The following is an 18,864-nucleotide window of genomic DNA, read 5'->3' as shown; positions in this document are numbered from 1 at the left end:
TACAACATTAAAGAAGGCTTGTTTGATATTCTTAGGGTGTCTGCATGTACACAGATACACATACACTCTGGCATTTTCTAATATGGACTTCTAGGCTGGTACCTCTTTACTATTCTTGTCATTGTACTATTTTTATACTATTCTTGTAACCTAGAATGTCTCAATTCAATGAGACACTGGGGAGAGATCTCAGCCAACCACAAAAGACAAGCATAAATTTTCCTTGTTGACTTCTCTTTTCTGTTCCTTGGATGATACTTTAATCTCTGTAGTCATTTATGCCATCAACCAATGTTGCCATGGCAACAGTTTCCCTGTTTCCTAATGTCCCATCAGTAGCTGACTTTACCACCCCTCCTTAATAGCCAACGATTAGAGGAATAATGACATCACGTGCTCAGACTGACCTATGAGTAGATGGCTGGAACCCTTCAACAAAAATTCCAAAGGTTAGACAAAGAAACTAAGGTGCCATTCGTAAATCAAGTCAACGTCTTGATGTTCCATTCTTGGCTTTACTATTCCATACTCACCTTGAGCAACAATGGCAAGAAGAAAACATACTTCTGTCTCAGCTAACCCATCTTGGCTTCCAAATGTAATATGCCTGCCTTAAGTTTATTTTTTCTTTAAGGCAGTGATACTCAAACTTCAGAATGCATCAGAATCATCTGAAGGGATTGTTAAAACAGATTGCTGACTGCCAAACCTAGAATTTCTGACTCAGTAGATTGGGGGTGGGGCTTAAGAGTTTGTATTTCTAACAAGTTCCTAGGTGATACTGATGCCGCAGTTCCCAGGACCATACTTTGAGAATCACTGGTTTAAAGTAATAAATCTCTTTCTTATGTGACATATTGGGGATGTTAGTTTTTGCTTTGGAAAACCTGTAAGAATAAAAAAATGAATCCAAGTGATCAGAAAGAGAAAGATCATGTACAATATTAAGATCAGAACAAATCCTGCAGAAGCCTTGCAGGAAAAGCTGGCACTTTTGCCCAGAGACCTCACTAGGTAAAGCTGGAGAAAATATGAGCACATGTCAGTGAAAAACAAAGCCTGGATAGGAATTTAAGTTTCTTTATGTTCATCAAATTTCCCTCTCCACAATTCTTCATTGTTCTTCATCTTCTATTAGTTTTACCTTCATTTGTGAGTGCTCAAATATGGTACAACCATAACAAACATTTTAGCACAAAGAATATCTTTGATCAGATGGCAATGAGAGATTGGAAGTTCATAAACGTAATCTTTAAATTTTCATTTATATATTTTTAAAAATTAACATAGAATGTATTATTTGTTTTAGGGGTACAGGTCTGTGAATTCTCAGTCTTATCCAGTTCACAGCACTCACCATAACACATACCCTCCCCAATGTCCATCACCCAGACACCCCATCCCTCTCTGGCCCCTGAACCCCCAGCAACCCTCAGTTTGTTTCCTAAGATTAAGAGTCTCTTATCATTTGTCTACCTCTTTTTTATCCTGTTTCATTATTTTCCCCTCTTCCCTCATGATCCTTGGCCTTGTTTCTCAAATTCCACATATCAGTGAGATCATATGATAATCATCTTTCTCTGATTGACTTATTTCACTTAGCATAATACCCTCTAGTTCCATCCACGTCATTGCAAATGGCAAGATTTCAATTTTTGGTGGGTACATAATTTATATGTATATGTATGTATACACACACACACACACACATATATACATACATACATATATATGTATGACTTTTCCCATGGTTTGGTATTGTGTGTGTGTGTATATAAACAATGTATATATATATATGGCTTTTCCCATTGTTTGATATTGTGGACATTGTTGCTATAAACTATAAATACTGGGGTGCAGGTGCCCCTTAGGATCACTACATTTATGTCTTTGGGGTAAATACCCAGTAGTACAATTGCTGGGTCACAGGGTAGCTCTATTTTAAACTTTTTGAGGAATCTCCATACTGTTTAGCAGAGTGGCTACACAAGCTTGCATTTCCACCAATAGTGTAAGAGGGTTCCCCTTTTCTCCACATCCTTGCCAACATCTATTGTTTCCTGACTTGTTAATTTTAGCCATTCTGACTGGTGTGATGTGGTACCTCACTGTGGTTTTGATTTGTATTTCCCTGATGCCAAATGATATTGAGCATTTTTTCATATGTCTGTTGGCCATTTGTATGTCTTCTTTGGAGAAATGTCTGTTCATGTCCTCTGCCCATTTCTTTTCTTTTTTTTTTTTTTTTTTAAGATTATTTATTTATTTATTTGACAGACAGAGATCACAAGTAGGCAGAGAGGCAGGCAGAGAGAGAGGAGGAAGCAGGCTCCCTGCTGAGCAGAGAGCCCGATGTGGGGCTCGATCCCAGGACTCCGGGATCATGACCTGAGCCGAAGGCAGAGGCTTTAACCCACTGAGCCACCCAGGCGCCCCCTCTGCCCATTTCTTGATTGAGTTATTTGCTCTTTGGGTGTTGAGTTTGATAAGTTCTTTATAGATTTTGGATACTAGCCCTTTATCTGTAAGTCATTTGCAAATATCTTCTCCATTCTGTCAGTTGTCTTTTGGTTTTGTTGACTGTTTCCCGTGCTGTGCAAAAGCTTTTTATTTTGATGAAGCCCCAATAGTTCATTTTTGCCCTTGCTTCGCTTGACTTTGATAATGTTTCTAGGAAGAAGTTGCAGCAGCTGAGGTCAAAGAGGCTGCTGCCTGTGTTCTCTTCAAGGATTTTGATGGATTCCTATCTCACATTGAGGTCTTTCATCCGTTTTGAGTCAATTTTTATGTATGGTTTAAGAAAATTGTTCAATGTCATTCTTCTGCATGTGCTGTCCAATTATCCCAACACCATTTATTGAAGAGACTGTCTTTTTTCCACTAGACATTCTTTCCTGCTTAGTTGAAGTTTTGTTGACCATAGAGTTGAGGGTCCAGTTCTGGGCTCTCTATTCTGTTCCATTGATCTGTGTGCCTGTTTTTGTGCCAGTACCATACTGCCTTGATGATACAGCTTTGTAATAGAGCTTGAAGTCTGCAATTGGGATGCCACCAGCTTAGGTTTTCTTTTCCAACATTTTCTGGCTATTCGGGGTCTTTTTTGGTTCCATATAAATATTAGGATTATTTGTTCCATTTCAGTGAAAGAAGTTGATGGCATTTTGATAGGGATTGCACTGAATGTGTAGATTGTTTTAGGTAGCATAGACATTTTCACAATATTTGCTCTTCTAATCCATGAACATAGAAAGTTTATCCATTTCTTTGTGTCTTCCTCAATTTCTTTCATGAGTATTCTATAGTTTTCTGAGTACAGATTCTTTGTCTCTTTGGTTAAATTAATACCTAGATACCTTATGGTTTTGGGTGCAATTGTAAATGGGATTGGCTCCTTAATTTCTCTTTCTTCTGTCTTGTTGTTGGTGTAGAGAAACGTAATGATTTCTGGCATCTCCATTTTATTGCCTTCCCTGAATCAATCCTGTTTAGTTGATGATAGATTTTTTTTGTATACCCAAGTTTGATTTAAAAGTAAATTCTAGTTATTAAGCACTTTTAAAATGAAATCCAGAAGCACATTTTCTGCACAAACAAGTTAGAAAATTCAAAAGTGTTTCCTATGCATTTGCTCTAAGTTTCAATTTTTAACTTTGTAAACCACATCAGAGAAACTTGGCACTTCTGCATTATTGTGTGTGTTTAATTTCTTTTTGTTCTATTTTGGTTAAGAGAACAGTAGAAAAATTTTCCGGAATTTTTGTTTGCTTGGTTACATTTGTATAAAGTTCTGATTGCCAGTTGCTGAGATAATAAGTGACCAGGCAGAATTCTTTAAAGCATTAAAGCTCCTTAAACCTAAGGCTAAATCTTGAAGCAGTATAGCAGTGCGCAGTAACTGTTGCATTTCAGTAAAAGCAGAAGAGCTTTTGGAAATCACAATATATAATTTCACAGCAACAGATTTAGGGGAAAATGAGTTTGTTGGAGTCAGAATTTTATATCCTGACACTTTACTGAATTCCTGTATGAGTTCTAGCAGTTTTGGGGTGGAGTCTTCTGAGTTTTCCACATAAAGTATCATATCATCTGCAAAGAGTGAGAGTTTGACTTCTTTGTCAATTTGGATGCCTTTTATTTCTTTTTGTTGTCTGATTGTGTGTGGTGTAAGGAAATGGTTCAGTTTCATTTTTGCGCATGTTTCTGGTTCCATATAAATTTTAAGATTATTTGTTCCATTTCTTTGAAAAAAATGGATGGTATTTTGATAGGAATTGCATTAAATGTGTAGATTGTTTTAGGTAGCATAGACATTTTCACGATATTTGTTCTTCCAATCCAGGAGCATGGAACGTTTTTCCATTTCTTTGTGTCTTCCTCAATTTCTTTCCTGACTACTATATAGTTTTCTGAGTACAGATTCTTTGCCTTTTTGGTTAGGTTTATTCCTAGGTATCTTATGATTTGGGATGCAATTGTAAATGGGATCGATTCCTTAATTTCTCTTTCTTCTGTCTTGTTGTTGGTGTAGAGAAATGCAACTGATTTCTGTGCATTGATTTTATATCCTGACAATTTACTGAATTCCTGTACAAGTTCTAGGACATTTGGGGTGGAGTATCTTGGGTTTTCACATAAAGTATCATATCATTTGCAAAGAGTGATAGTTTGACTTCTTCTTTGCTGATTTGGATGCCTTTTATTTCTTTTTGTTGTCGGATGGCTGAGGCTAGGACTTCTAGTACTAGTTGAATAGCAGTGGTGATAATGGACATCCCTGCCATGTTTCTGACCTTAGGGGAAAAGCTCTCAGTTTTTCCCACTGAGAATGATATTCTCTGTGGGTTTTTCACAGATGGCTTTTATGATATTGGGTTATGTACCCTCTATCCCTACACCGTGAAGAGTTTTGATCAAGAAAGGATGTTGTACTTTGTCAAATGCTTTTTCTGCATCTACTGAGAGTATCATATGGTTCTTCTCCTTTCTTTTATTAATGTTTTGTATCACATTGATTGATTTGTGGATATTGAGCCAACCTTACAGCCCAGAAATAAATCCCACTTGATTGTGTTGAATAATTCTTTTAATGTACTGTTGGATACTATTAGCTTGTATCTTAATTAGAATTTTTGCATCCATGCTCATCAGGGACATTGGTCTGTAATTCTCCTTTTTGATGGGGTCTTTGGGTTGGGATCAAGGTAATGCTGGCCTCATAAAATGTGTTTGAAAGTTTTCCTTCCATTTCTGTTTTTTGGAACAGTTGCAGAAGAATAGGTGTTAATTCTTCTTCAAATGTTTGGTAGAATTCCCCTGGCTCTGGGGTCTTGTTTGTTGGGAGATTATCTTTTTTTTTAAAGATTTTATTTATTTATTTGACAGACAGAGATCACAAGCAGGAAGAGGGGCAGGCAGAGAGAGGGGGGGAAGCAGGCTTTCCACTGAGCAGAGAGCCCAATGCGGGACTCAATCCCAGGATCCTGGGATCATGACCTGAGCTGAAGGCAGAGGCTTTAACCCACTGAGCCAACCAGGTGCCCCCTTTTGGGAGGTTTTGATTACTGTTTCAATTTCCTTGCTGGTTATGGGTCTGTTCCGGTTTTCCATTTCTTCCTGGTTCCGTTTTGGTAGTTTATATGTCTCTAGGAATGCATTTATTTCGTCCAGATTATCAAATTTGCTGGGATTTAGTTGCTCATAGTTTGTTTTTATAATTGTATTTCTTTGATGTTGGTTGTGATCTCTCCTCTTTCATTCATGATTTTATTTATTTGGGTCCTTTCTCTTTTCTTTTTGATAAGTCTGGCCAGAGGGTTATCTATCTTATTAATTATTTCAAAGAACCAGCTCCTAGTTTCGTTGATTTGTTCTACTATTCTTTCAGTTTCTATTTCATTGATTTATGCTCTGCTCTTTATTATTTCTCTCTCTTGCTGGGTTTAGGCTTTTTATGTTGTTCTTTCTCTAGCTCCTTTGGGTGTAGGGTTAGGTTTCGTACTTGAGACCTTCCTTGTTTCTTGAAAAAGGCTTGTATCGCTATATACTTTCCTCTCAAGACTGCCTTTGCTGTGTCCAACAGATTTTTGAACAGTTGTGTTTTCATTATCATTTGTTTCCATAAAATTTTTCAATTTTTGTTTAATTTCTTGGTTGACCCATTCATTCTTGACTAGGATGCTCTTTAGCCTCCTTATATTTGGGTTCTTTCCAACTTTCCTCTTTTTTTTTTTTTTTTTAAGATTTTATTTATTTATTTGACAGAGAGAGATCACAAGTAGGCAGAGAAAGAGAGAGAGAGAGAGAGAGAGAGAGAGGGAAGGAAGCAGGCTCCCTGCTGAGCAGAAAGCCCAAATGCAGGACTTGATCCCAGGACCCTGAGATCATGACCTGAGCCGAAGGCAGAGGCTTAACCTACCAAGCCACCCAGGTGCCCCCAACTTTCCTCTTGTGATTGAGTTCAAGTTTCAAAGCATTTTGGCTTGAAAATATGCACAGAATGATCCCAATCTTTTGGTATCAGTTGAGACCTGATTTGTGACCCAGCATGTGATCTATTCTGGAGAATGTTCCATGTGCACTAGAGAAGAATGTGTATTCTGTTGCTTTGGTATGGAATATTCTGAATGTGTCTGTGAAGTCCCTCTGGACCAGCATGTCATTTAAAGGCTTTATTTCCTTGTTGATCTTTTGCTTAGACGATCTGTCCATTTCATTGAAGGGGGTGTTAAAGTTTCCTGCTATTATTGTATTATTATTTATTTTTATTTATTTATTTGACAGAGATCACAAGTAGGCAGAGAGGCAGGCAGAGAGAGAGGAAGGGAAGCAGGATCCCTATTGAGCAGAGAGCCTGATGTGGGCTCAATCCCAGGACCCTGAGATCATGACCCAAGCCGAAGGCAGAGGCTTTAACCCACTGAGCCACCCAGGTGCCCCTATTATTGTATTATTGTCGATGTGGTTTTTTTTAATTTTGTTATTAGTTGGCTTATATAATTGGCTGCTATGTTACAGGCATAAATATTTATAATTGTTAGATCTTCTTGTTGGATAGACCCTTTAAGTATGATATAGCTAGTCCTTTATTATATTATATACAGTTATATTATATATATAGATGTTATAGTTTTTGGTTTAAAATCTAATTTGTCTGATATAAGGAGTGCATCCCAGCTTTTTTTTTTTTTTTGGAATGTCCATTAGCATGGTAAATGGTTTTCCGCCCCCTCATTTAAATCTGGGAGCATCTTTGGGTCTAAAATGAGTCTTTTGGAGACAGCATATTGTTATTATTATTTTTTTAATCTAATCTGATACCCTTTTGATTGAGGGATTTAGTCCACTTACATTCAGGGTAACTATAAAAAGATACGAATTTAGTGCTATTGAATTGCCTTAGAGTGACTGTTACTGTATATTGCCTGTGTTCCTTTCTGGTCTATGTTACTATTAGGTTCTCTCTTTGCTTAGAGGACACCTTTCAATATTTTTTTGTAGGGCTGGTTTGGTAATTGCAAATTCTTTTAATTTGTTTGTCCTGGAAGCTTTTTATCTCTTATTCTATTTTCAATGACAGCCTAGCTGGCTAGGCTGCATATTTTTCTCATTTAGTACCCTGAATATATCATGCCAGTCCTTTTTGGCCTGCCAGGTCTTTGTGGATAGGCCTGCTGCCAATCTAATACTTCTATCATTGTAGGTTACAGACCTCTTGTCCTGAGCTGCTTTCAGGATTTTCTCTTTGTTTCTGAGATTTGTGAATTTTTCTATTAGATGTTGGGGTATTGACTTATTTTTATTGATTTTGAGGGGAGTTCTTTGTGCCTCAATGTAATCTCTTAGCTGAAAGAAATGATTGATGTCTGAAAGACATGATTAATATTATGATATCAATGCTATTGTTTATTAACTGGCCCCAGCCAGTAGGAGTTCCCAGAAATCTCTGTGCTCTTCAATATTACATGCAATCAGCCAGGTACACTCAGGTCATCTCTCCTTTCCCCCAGACCTCCCTCCTCAAATTGAGTTAGGAGAAGACCACTCTAAACCTCTCACTCTAAATTGTCTTCCCCATAGTCAAGAACTTAACACAATGTCTATGCTCGTGAATAGAGAAGGAGGCACCCATTAATAATGAACTTGTATGGGTTCATTGACCCTGAAGTGGGGGGCTCTTGCCCTCCCAGTTTGACCTAGATTAGACATTTGAAATCTGTTTGTAATTAAACCTGGAAATGACCATGAACAAAAAAAAAAAAAAATCTGTTGGTAATTAAACTCCAAATGACCATAAAAACAAAGAAATGAAGAAGTGAGAGATGAGCTGAAGACATTTGTTTCTTGATGCTTTTAAAATATTAAAATTTTTTGCATGCAAAAGATCTTTCTCATTTCTTAATGTCTTTGGTTTACCCTTTTTAGATTGATTTTTCTGCAGTAAAAAATATAATCACAGATAAATATATAGTGTCAACTTTGCAAAGGTGGCGTCTAAATGTGCTGCGTTTGAATTTTCGTGGTTGTGTTCTCCGACTGAAAACCTTGAGATCTGTCAGTGAGTATGTTCATTACAACTCTTTGTCTTGCTTCCCTGTTTTTAACTGAAAAAATATAAAGAAAAATATAAATGAAATAGAAACTGCAGTTATAATCATAGGCCATAAGAATGCCAATCATAAACATTTAAAATGCTTATAACACAGTCAGCTCTTACTGGATTTTATGCTCTGGGAATTAGTGCTCTGTTCATTCTTATAGACTGCTTTTTTTGTCTAGCATTTGTCTACAAATCCTCAATTCATCTTCTAAAAAAAATACAAGAATATATTCTCAATTTAAAAATTCTAAAAATAGACAGTAAAAGGAAAAACTTCCCTTTATCTCCCTCAAACCCATTCACTTACTCAAAGGTACTCGATGTTAATCAATTTTCTGTTTTTCCAAAATACATTTACATAACTGAAAATATGTTATGTAAATATATGTTATTATATATATGTTATTAAAAATACACAATTAAAAATTTTAACATGAAAAGGATCATATTGTTTTATATTTTCTTTTATACCCTAGAAATTTTCCATGTCAGTTTATATAGACTTATGAGATTATTTTAAATACCTAAACTCATTTTCCATACCATGGATATAGCATAATTTATTTAACTTTCTTCCTCTTGATGGACTTGGAGGTTATTTTCATTTTTTTCCAAACTACTTTGTACTTTCATTATAACATTTGTCTTTAACTGTCTTAGCCAATCTGAGCTGCTATAATAAGTTTCACAGACTGGGTGGATTATAAAGAACAGAAACTTATTTCTCACAGTTCTGGAAGCTGGGTATCCAAGACCAGGGTACCAATATTGTTTTAGAGAAGGCACTCTTTCAGGTTAGAGACCCTCATTGTCTTCCTGTATCCTCACATGACAGAAAGAGGGAGTCAGAGATCTCTGGAGTCCCTTGCATAATGGCACTAATCTTATTCATGAGAACTCCACCCTAACTATATCCTGAAGGCCCTCTAACTCCTCATACCATCACATGGTATAGGGCTAAATTTCAACCTATGAATTTTGGTGGTGAGAGCACAACCAGTCCATTGCATTAACCCATATATTGTTTAAGGTGCAATTTTTACTGTCCATATTTCTGGAAATGAAAGAAAAAAATATTTAAAAAATATACAATCATACTGATTTCAGGTAATAAGAATGCCATAAACATATGTAGATATCAGCATGGATGTGTCTAGAGAAAAATGAGTGAAAGTAACTTGCAGAATGACATATATAATTTAAGACCATTTGCATATAATTTTTCAATGTGCAAAATAACAATATACTTCATATTTTGAAAGATTTTCAATAATACATACATATATATGTGTGTATATATGTAAGATTTTTTTATTTATTTGAGAGAGAGAATAGAGAGCATGAGAGGGGGAAAGGTCAGAGGGAGAAGCAAACTCCCTGCTAAGCAGAGAGCCCAGTGTGGGACTTGATCCTGGGACTTTAGGATCATGACCTGAACTGAAGGCAGTCACTTAACCAACTGAGCCACCCAAGTGCCCCTCAATAATATATTTTTAAGGGGACATACACATATATAGAAAAATACAAAAAGGATGTATGGGAATGAAAATTTCAAATGTAAGGTAATGGTTACCCTGAGGTGGACAGAGTTGAATGAAGTGGGGAAAAGGTTCACAAAGAGTTTGTTTGTTTGCTTCTTTCTTTCTTTGAGGGAAAGTGTTGGGGGCAGGGCAAAAGGAGAAGAAAAGAGAGAATTGCAGGCTCCACACCCAGCACAAAGCCCAAAGCAGGGCTTGATCTCATGACCCTGAGATCATGACCTGAGCAGAAATCAAGAGTCAGATGCTTAACTGACAGCTACCCAGGCACCCCAAAGAGTTTCAAAACTGTACATTTTTTTAAATGAAAAAGTAAAAATATACCAAATGGGATAATTCTGACTGGCTGCTGATGGTGAAAAGAGCTATAGTTTTTATATGATGCTGTTGTACTTGATCATATATTAAAGTGTCTTCTTGGTTTTAATACTTAGCCCATTGATTCTTTTGGATTTTCTAGGCAGATCATTTATTTCAATTCATTCTTATTCTTACATCTTTTTTTTTTTTTTTTAGCAGCAAGGATATGCAGCCATCTTGTCTTATTCTTTACTCTTTTTTTATATTTTTAATGAGAATAGTGTTAATATTATTACATCTTTTATTTCTGGGATACACCCTATATAGGGATATAATACTATTCCCTTTTTTTACAGCAGCCATTTTTGCTTATTCCTTATTCAATCTGGGCATGTCTGCCTTTAGATTTTAGGAACTATTAATTTCTGATCCATCAATACCATTTCTACTTTGTTTTACAGGGATATTACAGATTTTTGGAAAAAAAAAACCATTTCTTTGAATTTGGATAGGAGAGGAAAGCTGAATATGTGCTTAGTCTGCCATCTTGAATGAATGTATAATTTTATTAGTAATAAAGAATTAACAAAATAATTGTAAACTTTAATGTGTTAGCCACCCAGTTTATAGTAGCATTATCTACAATAGCTAAATTATGGAAACTGCCCAAGTGTCCATCAACTGATGAGTGGATAAAGAATATGTGATAAATAAATACCCTGGAATATTATTTAGTCATTAAAAAAGAATGAAATCTTGACATTTGCAATGACATGGATGGAACTAGAAAGTACTATGCTAAGCAGAATAGGTCAACCAGAAAAAGACAAATACCATATGATTTCACTTATGTGGAATTTAAGAAACAAAACAAATGAGCAAAGGGGAAAAAGAGGGAGAGAGAGAGAGACAAACTAAGAACAGACTCTTAACTATAGAGAACAAACTAATGGTTACCAGAATGGAGTTAGGTAGGGAGAGTGGTGAAATAGGTGATGGAGATCAAGGAATGCACTTGTGATGAGCACTGGGTATTACATGGAAGTGTTTAATCACTGTACTGTATACCTGAAACTAATTACACTGTATGTTAACTAACTGGAATTTAAATAAAAACTTCCAAAAAATGTGCTAGCCACACAAACTCATTCTCTGTCTCTAGAAAAATGGACTATTTAAAAAATCTGTTGTTTGAAGAAAGAAAATGGACTCAAGATGCAACATTCAAAGTTTTGGTTTGACCTAATATTTTCATGTTAGCAATGGTGGTTGAACCCTGGGGTGACTTTCTGAGAAATAAGGGCACTTATCTCTGGAAGATTTCATTCCTAGTTTGTTGAATTTTTTTTTTTTTAACATAAAAGGGTGTTGAATTTTGTCAAATGCTTTTTCCACATCAACAGAAATTTCTTCCTTCATTCTATTTTATATATATATATATATATATATATATATATATATATATATATATTATTATTATTATATTTTTTTTGGATGGACAGAGATCACAAGTAGGCAGAGAGGCAGGCAGAGTCAGAGAGGAGGAAGCAGGCTCCCCACTGAGCAGAGAGCCTGATGCCGGGCTCCATCCCAGGATCCTGGGACCATAACCTGAGCCAAAGGCAGAGGCTTTAAGCCACTGAGTCACCCAGGTGCCCCCACTGACTGATTTTTGTATGTTGCACCACCTTTGCATTCCTGGGACCAATCCCACTTGTTCATGGTGTATAATCCTTATTATATGCTGCTGTATTTTCTTTGCTAATATTTTGTTGAGGATTTTTGCATCTATATTCAAAAGGAATATTGGCCTGTAGTTTTCCTTTCTTGTGAGGTCTTGGTCTGGCTTCTTTATTTGGGTAATACTGGCTTCACAGAATGAGTTATGAGCTATTTTCTCCTTGTCTATATTTTAAAAGAGTTTGAGGACTGGTGTTATTCTTTAAAAGTGTAGTTGAATCTTCCACTGAAGCCATCTGGTCCTAGGCTTTTCTCTGTTGAAAGTGTTTTGATTGTTGATTTAATATCCTTATTTGTTATAGACCTATTCAGATTTTATGTTTCTTCTTGAGTCAAGTTTGATAGTTTGTACGTTTCTAGGAATCTGTCAGTTCCAGGTAGGTAACCTAATTTGTTGAGGTGCAATATTATCTTATAATCCTTTTTTATTTCTGTGAAACAAGTAATAACACATGTACTTTCATTTCTAATTTTAGAATTTTTAGTCTTCCCGCTTGTTTTTCTTAATCTGTCAAGCTATAGCTTTCTTAATTTTTGTTGATCATTTCAAATAACCAACTTTTTAGTTTTTTTATTGTAATAAAATATACATAACATAAAATGACCATTTTAACCATTTTTTAAAAATTTTTTATTTTTTTATAAACATGTATTTTTATCCCCAGGGGTACAGGTCTGTGAATTGCCAGGTTTACACACTTCACAGCACTCACCAAAGCACATACCCTCCCCAATGTCCATAACCCCATGCCCTTTCTCCCCACCCCCTCCCCCCAGCAACCCTCAGTTTGTTTTGTAAGATTAAGAGTCACCCATTTTAACCATTTTAAGTGTACAGTTTTGTAGCAGCATTAAGTGTGTTCGCATGGTTGTGGAATCATCATCACCATCTTCCTCCAGAACTTTTTAAGAGATTTTATTTATTTACTTGAGAGAGAAAGAGCATGAGTGGGGGGAAGGGCAGAGGGAGAGGGACAAGCAGACTCCCCACTGAGTGGGACCCCCCCAATGTGAGGTTCAATCCCAGGACTCTGAGATCATGACCTGAGCTAAAGTCAGATGCTTAACCAACTGAGCAACCCAGGCACCTCCAGAACTTTTTCAAAAAGTGTTTTTTTTTTTATGAGGAGGTGGTGATGCAACATGGGGGCTTAAGTGGGTAGGAGAAGAATCAATGAAACAAGATGGGATTGGGAGGGAGACAAACCATAAGTGACTCTTAATCTCACAAAACAAACTGAGGGTTGCTGGGGGGAGGGGGGTTGTGAGAAGGGGGGTGGAGTTATGGACATTGGGGAGGGTATGTGCTTTGGTGAGTGCTGTGAAGTGTGTAAACCTGGCGATTCACAGACCTGGACCCCTGGGGATAAAAATATATGTTTATAAAAAAATAAAAAAATTTTTAAAAAGTGGTTTTTTTTTTTCCACTTACAAAACTTAAACTCTGAACCATTAACTATTACCCCCCCCCCCCCATTTTCCCCTTACTCCCAATCTGTGGCAACTACCATTCTACTTTCTCCTTTTATGGATTTGACTACTTCATATAAGTGGATTCATTCCATATTTGCTCTTTTAAGCCCAATTTCTTTCATTTAGCATCATGTCTTTAAGTTTCACCCATCTGACAGCTCATATCTGGATCTCCCTCCTCTTTAGGAGTGAAAAATGCCCTGTTAGCTGTATATATCACATTTTGTTTATCTCTTCATCCATCAATGGACACAGGTTGCTTCCACTTTTGGCTGTTGTGAAACAATGCTGCTATGAAGCTGAGTGTTCAAACTAGTTCAAAGTAGATACTTTGATTTGTATTGATTCTATGGTTTTCTATTTTCTATTTTATCCCCACACCAATATTTATTAACCTGCTTGCATTGGATTTTCTTGCTCTTCCTTATTTTCTTAAGGTGGAAGCTTAGGTTATTGATTTGAGGTCTATATTCTTTTAAAATGTTGGCATTTACAGCTATAACTTTCCTAGTTTTTTTATGTTTCCCCATAAATACCTGTTCTGATGCCTAGATACAAAGTCTGCTGGAAAGTTTGGGATGGAGAGGAAATGGGCAATATGAAGTTGCAATTTGTGTAGAGAATACAGAGAGGGCCAAACTATGCAATGGCATATGTTCTTTGCATCAGATAATGATATATCTTATATATATATAATATATTTCATATATTGTATCATATATAGAGATAGATGGATCTTAGGTAATTAGTTCAAGATAGCCAAAAATATTGCCTTAGGGTTTTTGATATTTGGGGGTTTACTTAAAAATATTTAGTATTTATCTGGGGCACCTGGGTAACTCAATCAGTTAAGTGACCAACTCTTGAATTTGACTCAGGTCATGATCTCAGGGTCGTGAGATCAAACCCTATGTTGGGCTCCATTCTGGGTGTGGATCCTATTTAAGATTTTCACTCTCTTTCTCCCTCTTCCCTCCTACCTCCTCTTGCTCTAAAATAATAAATAAATTCATATTTATCTAGAGTGTAATTCTGTATTTCTTAGTACCAAAGTCTTTGTTGTGGAAAAAATTAAACATGCAAGCCTGAGTAGAACTTGACATTCTAAGGGGCACCTGGGTGGCTCAGTTGGTTGGACGACTGCCTTCGGCTCAGGTCATGATCCTGGAGTCCCAGGATGGAGTCCCATATCGGGCTCCCAGCTCCATGGGGAGTCTGCTTCTCTCTCTGACTTTCTTCTCGCTCATGTTCTCTCTCACTGTCTCTCTCACAAATAAATAAATAAAATCTTAAAAAAAAAAGGAAGTAAATGTAATAACTATCTCGTCTTTATATTTTAATTTGCTAAAGAGTATTTAATGAAATCAGTTTTAAATTCAACTACTCTGAATGAATCAAAGATAAAAACCCAATCTCAGCAATGTTTCATCTTTTCAATTTTTTCCCAACAGCTAAGGTTAGTCAATCTATTGATTATAAAATTATATTATTATTAATTATTATTGTATATAAAATTATACATTTTATTGGCAAGAAGTTTGACATTCTGATTGTTACCCTGAAGATAAATATTGGCTGATCATTGGGGCGCCTCGGTGGCTCAGTGGGTTAAAGCCTCTGCCTTTGGCTCAGGTCATGATCCCAGTGTCCTGGGATTGAGCCCCGCATCAGGCTCTCTGCTCAGCAGGGAGCCTGCTTCCCCTCCTCTCTCTCTGCCTGCCTCTCTGCCTACTTGTGATCTCTGCCTGTCAAAATTAAATAAATACCACCCTTTTAGTATTTTACTTGCTCCTTCATATACTCTTATCTGGACAAAATGACAAGACGGAAAAATTCACCACAAAAAAAAGAACAAGAGGCAGTACTAAAGACTAGGGACATGATCAATACAGATATTGGTAATATGTCAGATCTAGAGTTCAGAATGACGATTCTCAAGGTTCTAGCTGGGCTCGAAAAAGACATGGAAGATATTAGAGAAACCCTCTTGGGAGATATAAAAGCCCTCTCTGGAGAAATAAACTAAAATCTAACCAAGTTGAAATTTAAAAAAGCTATTAATGAGGTGCAATAAAAAATGGAGGCTCTCACTGCTAGGATAAATGAGTCAGAAGAAAGAATTAGTGATATAGAAGACCAAATGACAGAGAATAAAGAAGTTGAGCAAAAGAGAGACAAACAGCTACTGGACCATGAGGGGAGAATTTGAGAGATAAGTGACACCATAAGACGAAACAACATTAGAATAATTGGGATTCCAGAAGAAGAAGAAAGAGAGAGGGGAGCAGACAGTATATTGGAGAGAATTATTGGAGAGAATTTCCCTAATATGGCAAGGGGAACAAGCATCAAAATCCAGAAGATGCAGAGAACCTCCCCCTCAAAATCAACAAGAATAGGTCCACACCCCGTCACCTAATAGTAAAATTTACAAGTCGTATTAACAAAGATAAAATCCCAAAAGCAGCCTGGGACAAGAAGTCTGTAACATACAATGGTAAAAATATTAGATTGGCAGCAGACTTATCCACAGAGAGCTGGCAGGCCAGAAAGAGCTGGCATGATATATTCAGAGCACTAAATGAGAAATTAATTAAAAATTAAAATTAGAACTACATTAAAAATTAGAACTACAGACGAATATCCTTGATGAACACAGATGCAAAAATTCTCACCAAAATACTAGCCAATAGGATTCAACAGTACATTAAAAGGATTATTCACCACAACCAAGTGGGATTTATTCCAGGGCTGCAAGGTTGGTTCAACATCCACAAATCAATCAATGTGACACAACACATTAATAAAAGAAAGAACAAGAACCATATGATGCTCTCAATAGATGCTGAAAAAGCATTTGACAAAGTACAGCATCCCTTCCTGATCAAAACTCTTCAAAGTGTAGGGATAGAGGGCACGTACCTCAATAATATCAAAGCCATCTATGAAAAACCCACTGCAAATATCATTCTCAATGGAGAAAAACTGAAAGCTTTTCCGCTCAGGTCAGGAACATGGCAGGGATGTCCATTATCACCAATTGACTAGTACTATTCAACATAGTACTAGAAGTCCTAGCCTCAGCAATGAGACCACAAAAGGAAATTAAAGGCATCCAAATCGGCAAAGAAGAAGTCAAACTATCACTCTCCACAGATGTTATGATACTATATGTGGAAAACCCAAAAGACTCCACTCCAAAACTGCTAGAACTTGTACAGGAATTCAGTAAAGTGTCAGGATATAAAATCAATGCACAGAAATCAGTTGCATTTCTCTACAACAACAAGACAGAAGAAAGAAAAATTAAGGAGTCAATCCCATTTACAATTGCACCCAAAACTATAAGATATCTAGGAATAAACCAACCAAAGAGGCTAAGAATCTATACTCAGAAAACTATAAAGTACTCATGAAAGAAATTGAGGAAGACACAAAGAAATGGAAAAACGTTCCATGCTCCTGGATTGGAAGAACAAATATTGTAAAAATGTCTATGCTACCTAAAGCAAACTACACATTTAATGCAATTCCTATCAAAATAACATCCATTTTTTTTTTCAAAGAAATGGAACAAATAATCCCCAAATTTATATGGAACCAGAAAAGACCTCAAAAAGCCAAAGGAATATTGGGTGAAAAGGAAAGCCAAAGTTGGTGGCATCACAATTCCGGACTTCAAGCTCTATTACAAAGCTGTCATCATCAAGACAGCATGGTACTGGCACAAAAACAGACACATAGATCAATGGAACAGAATAGAGAGCCCAGAACTGGACCCTCAACTCTATGGTCAACTAATCTTTGACAAAGCAGGAAAGAATGTCCAATGGAAAAAAGACAGCCTCTTCAATAAATGGTGCTGGGAAAATTGGACAGCCACATGCAGAAAAATGAAATTGGACCATTTCCTTACACCACACACGAAAATAGACTCCAAATGGATGAAGGACCTCAATGTGAGAAAGGAATCCATCAAAATCCTTGAGGAGAACACAGGCAGCAATCTCTTCGACCTTAGCCGCAGCAACATCTTTCTAGGAACATTGCCAAAGGCAAGGGAAGCAAGGGCAAAAATGAACTATTGGGACTTCATCAAGATCAAAAGCCTTTGCACAGCAAAAGAAACAGTTAACAAAACCAAAAGACAACTGACAAAATGGGAGAAGATATTTGCAAACGACATATCTGATAAAGGACTAGTGTCCAAAATCTATCATGAACTTAGCAAACTCAACACCCAAAGAACAAATAATCCAATCAAGAAATGGATAGAAGACATGAACAGACATTTCTGCAAAGAAGACATCCAGATGGCCAACAGACACATGAAAAAGTGCTCCAGATCACTCGGCATCAGGGAAATACAAATCAAAACCACAATGAGATATCACCTCACACCAGTCAGAATGGCTAAAATTAACAAGTCAGGAAATGACAGATGCTGGCGAGGATGTGGAGAAAGGGGAACCCTCCTACACTGTTGGTGGGAATGTAAGCTGGTGCAACCACTCTGGAAAAACAGCATGGAGGTTCTTCAAAAAGTTGAAAATAAAACTACCCTATGACCCAGCAATTGCACTACTGGGTATTTACCCTAAAGATACAAACGTAGTGATCCGAAGGGGCACGTGCACCCGAATGTTTATAGTAGCAATGTCCACAATAGCCAAACTATGGAAAGAACCTAGATGTCCATCAACAGATGATGGATAAAGAAGTGGTATGTATACACAATGGAATACTATGCAGCCATCAAAAGAAATGAAATCTTGCCATTTGCAATGACGTGGATGGAACTAGAGGGTATCATGCTTAGCAAAGTAAGTCAATTGGAGAAAGAAAACTATCATATGATCTCCCTGATATGAGGAAGTGGAGATACAACATGGGGGGGTTAAGGGGGTAGGAGAAAAATAAATGAAACAAGATGGGATTGGGAGGGAGACAAACCATAAGTGACTCTTAATCTCACAAAACAAACTGAGGGTTGCTGGAGAGAGGAGGGTTGGGAGAGGGGGGTGGGTGAGAGGGGGGTGGGGTTCTGGACATTGGGGAGGGTATGTGCTATGGTGAGTGCTGTGAAGTGTGTAAACCTGGCGATTCACAGACCTGTACCCCTGGGGATAAAAATACATTATATGTTTATTAAAAATAAGTAAATAAAAGTTAAAAATAAATAAATAAATAAAATATTGGCTGATCATTTGAGCTGTT

General features: G+C 36.8%; 2 protein-coding genes across 3 annotated transcripts in view; one reads left to right on the top strand and one right to left on the bottom strand.

Moving 5' to 3' along the window:
- The window catches only part of FBXL13 (F-box and leucine rich repeat protein 13), a 251,845-nt gene that overhangs the window by 95,004 nt on the left and 137,977 nt on the right, over nucleotides 1-18,864 (top strand). For both annotated transcript variants that reach the window (XM_082691862.1, XM_082691861.1), the window contains exon 9: nucleotides 8,422-8,554. In XM_082691862.1, the coding sequence (XP_082547988.1) occupies nucleotides 8,422-8,554 (133 nt within the window). The remainder of the gene's footprint in view (nucleotides 1-8,421; nucleotides 8,555-18,864) is intronic.
- Nucleotides 1-18,864, bottom strand: part of LRRC17 (leucine rich repeat containing 17) — a 73,690-nt gene that overhangs the window by 20,697 nt on the left and 34,129 nt on the right. The gene's annotated exons all lie outside the window — the stretch shown is intronic.

This window comes from Mustela nivalis (assembly GCF_964662115.1).
Source record: "Mustela nivalis genome assembly, chromosome: 12".
Classification (NCBI taxonomy): Eukaryota; Metazoa; Chordata; class Mammalia; order Carnivora; family Mustelidae; genus Mustela; species Mustela nivalis.
This window is presented reverse-complemented; position numbering and strand designations above follow the sequence as displayed.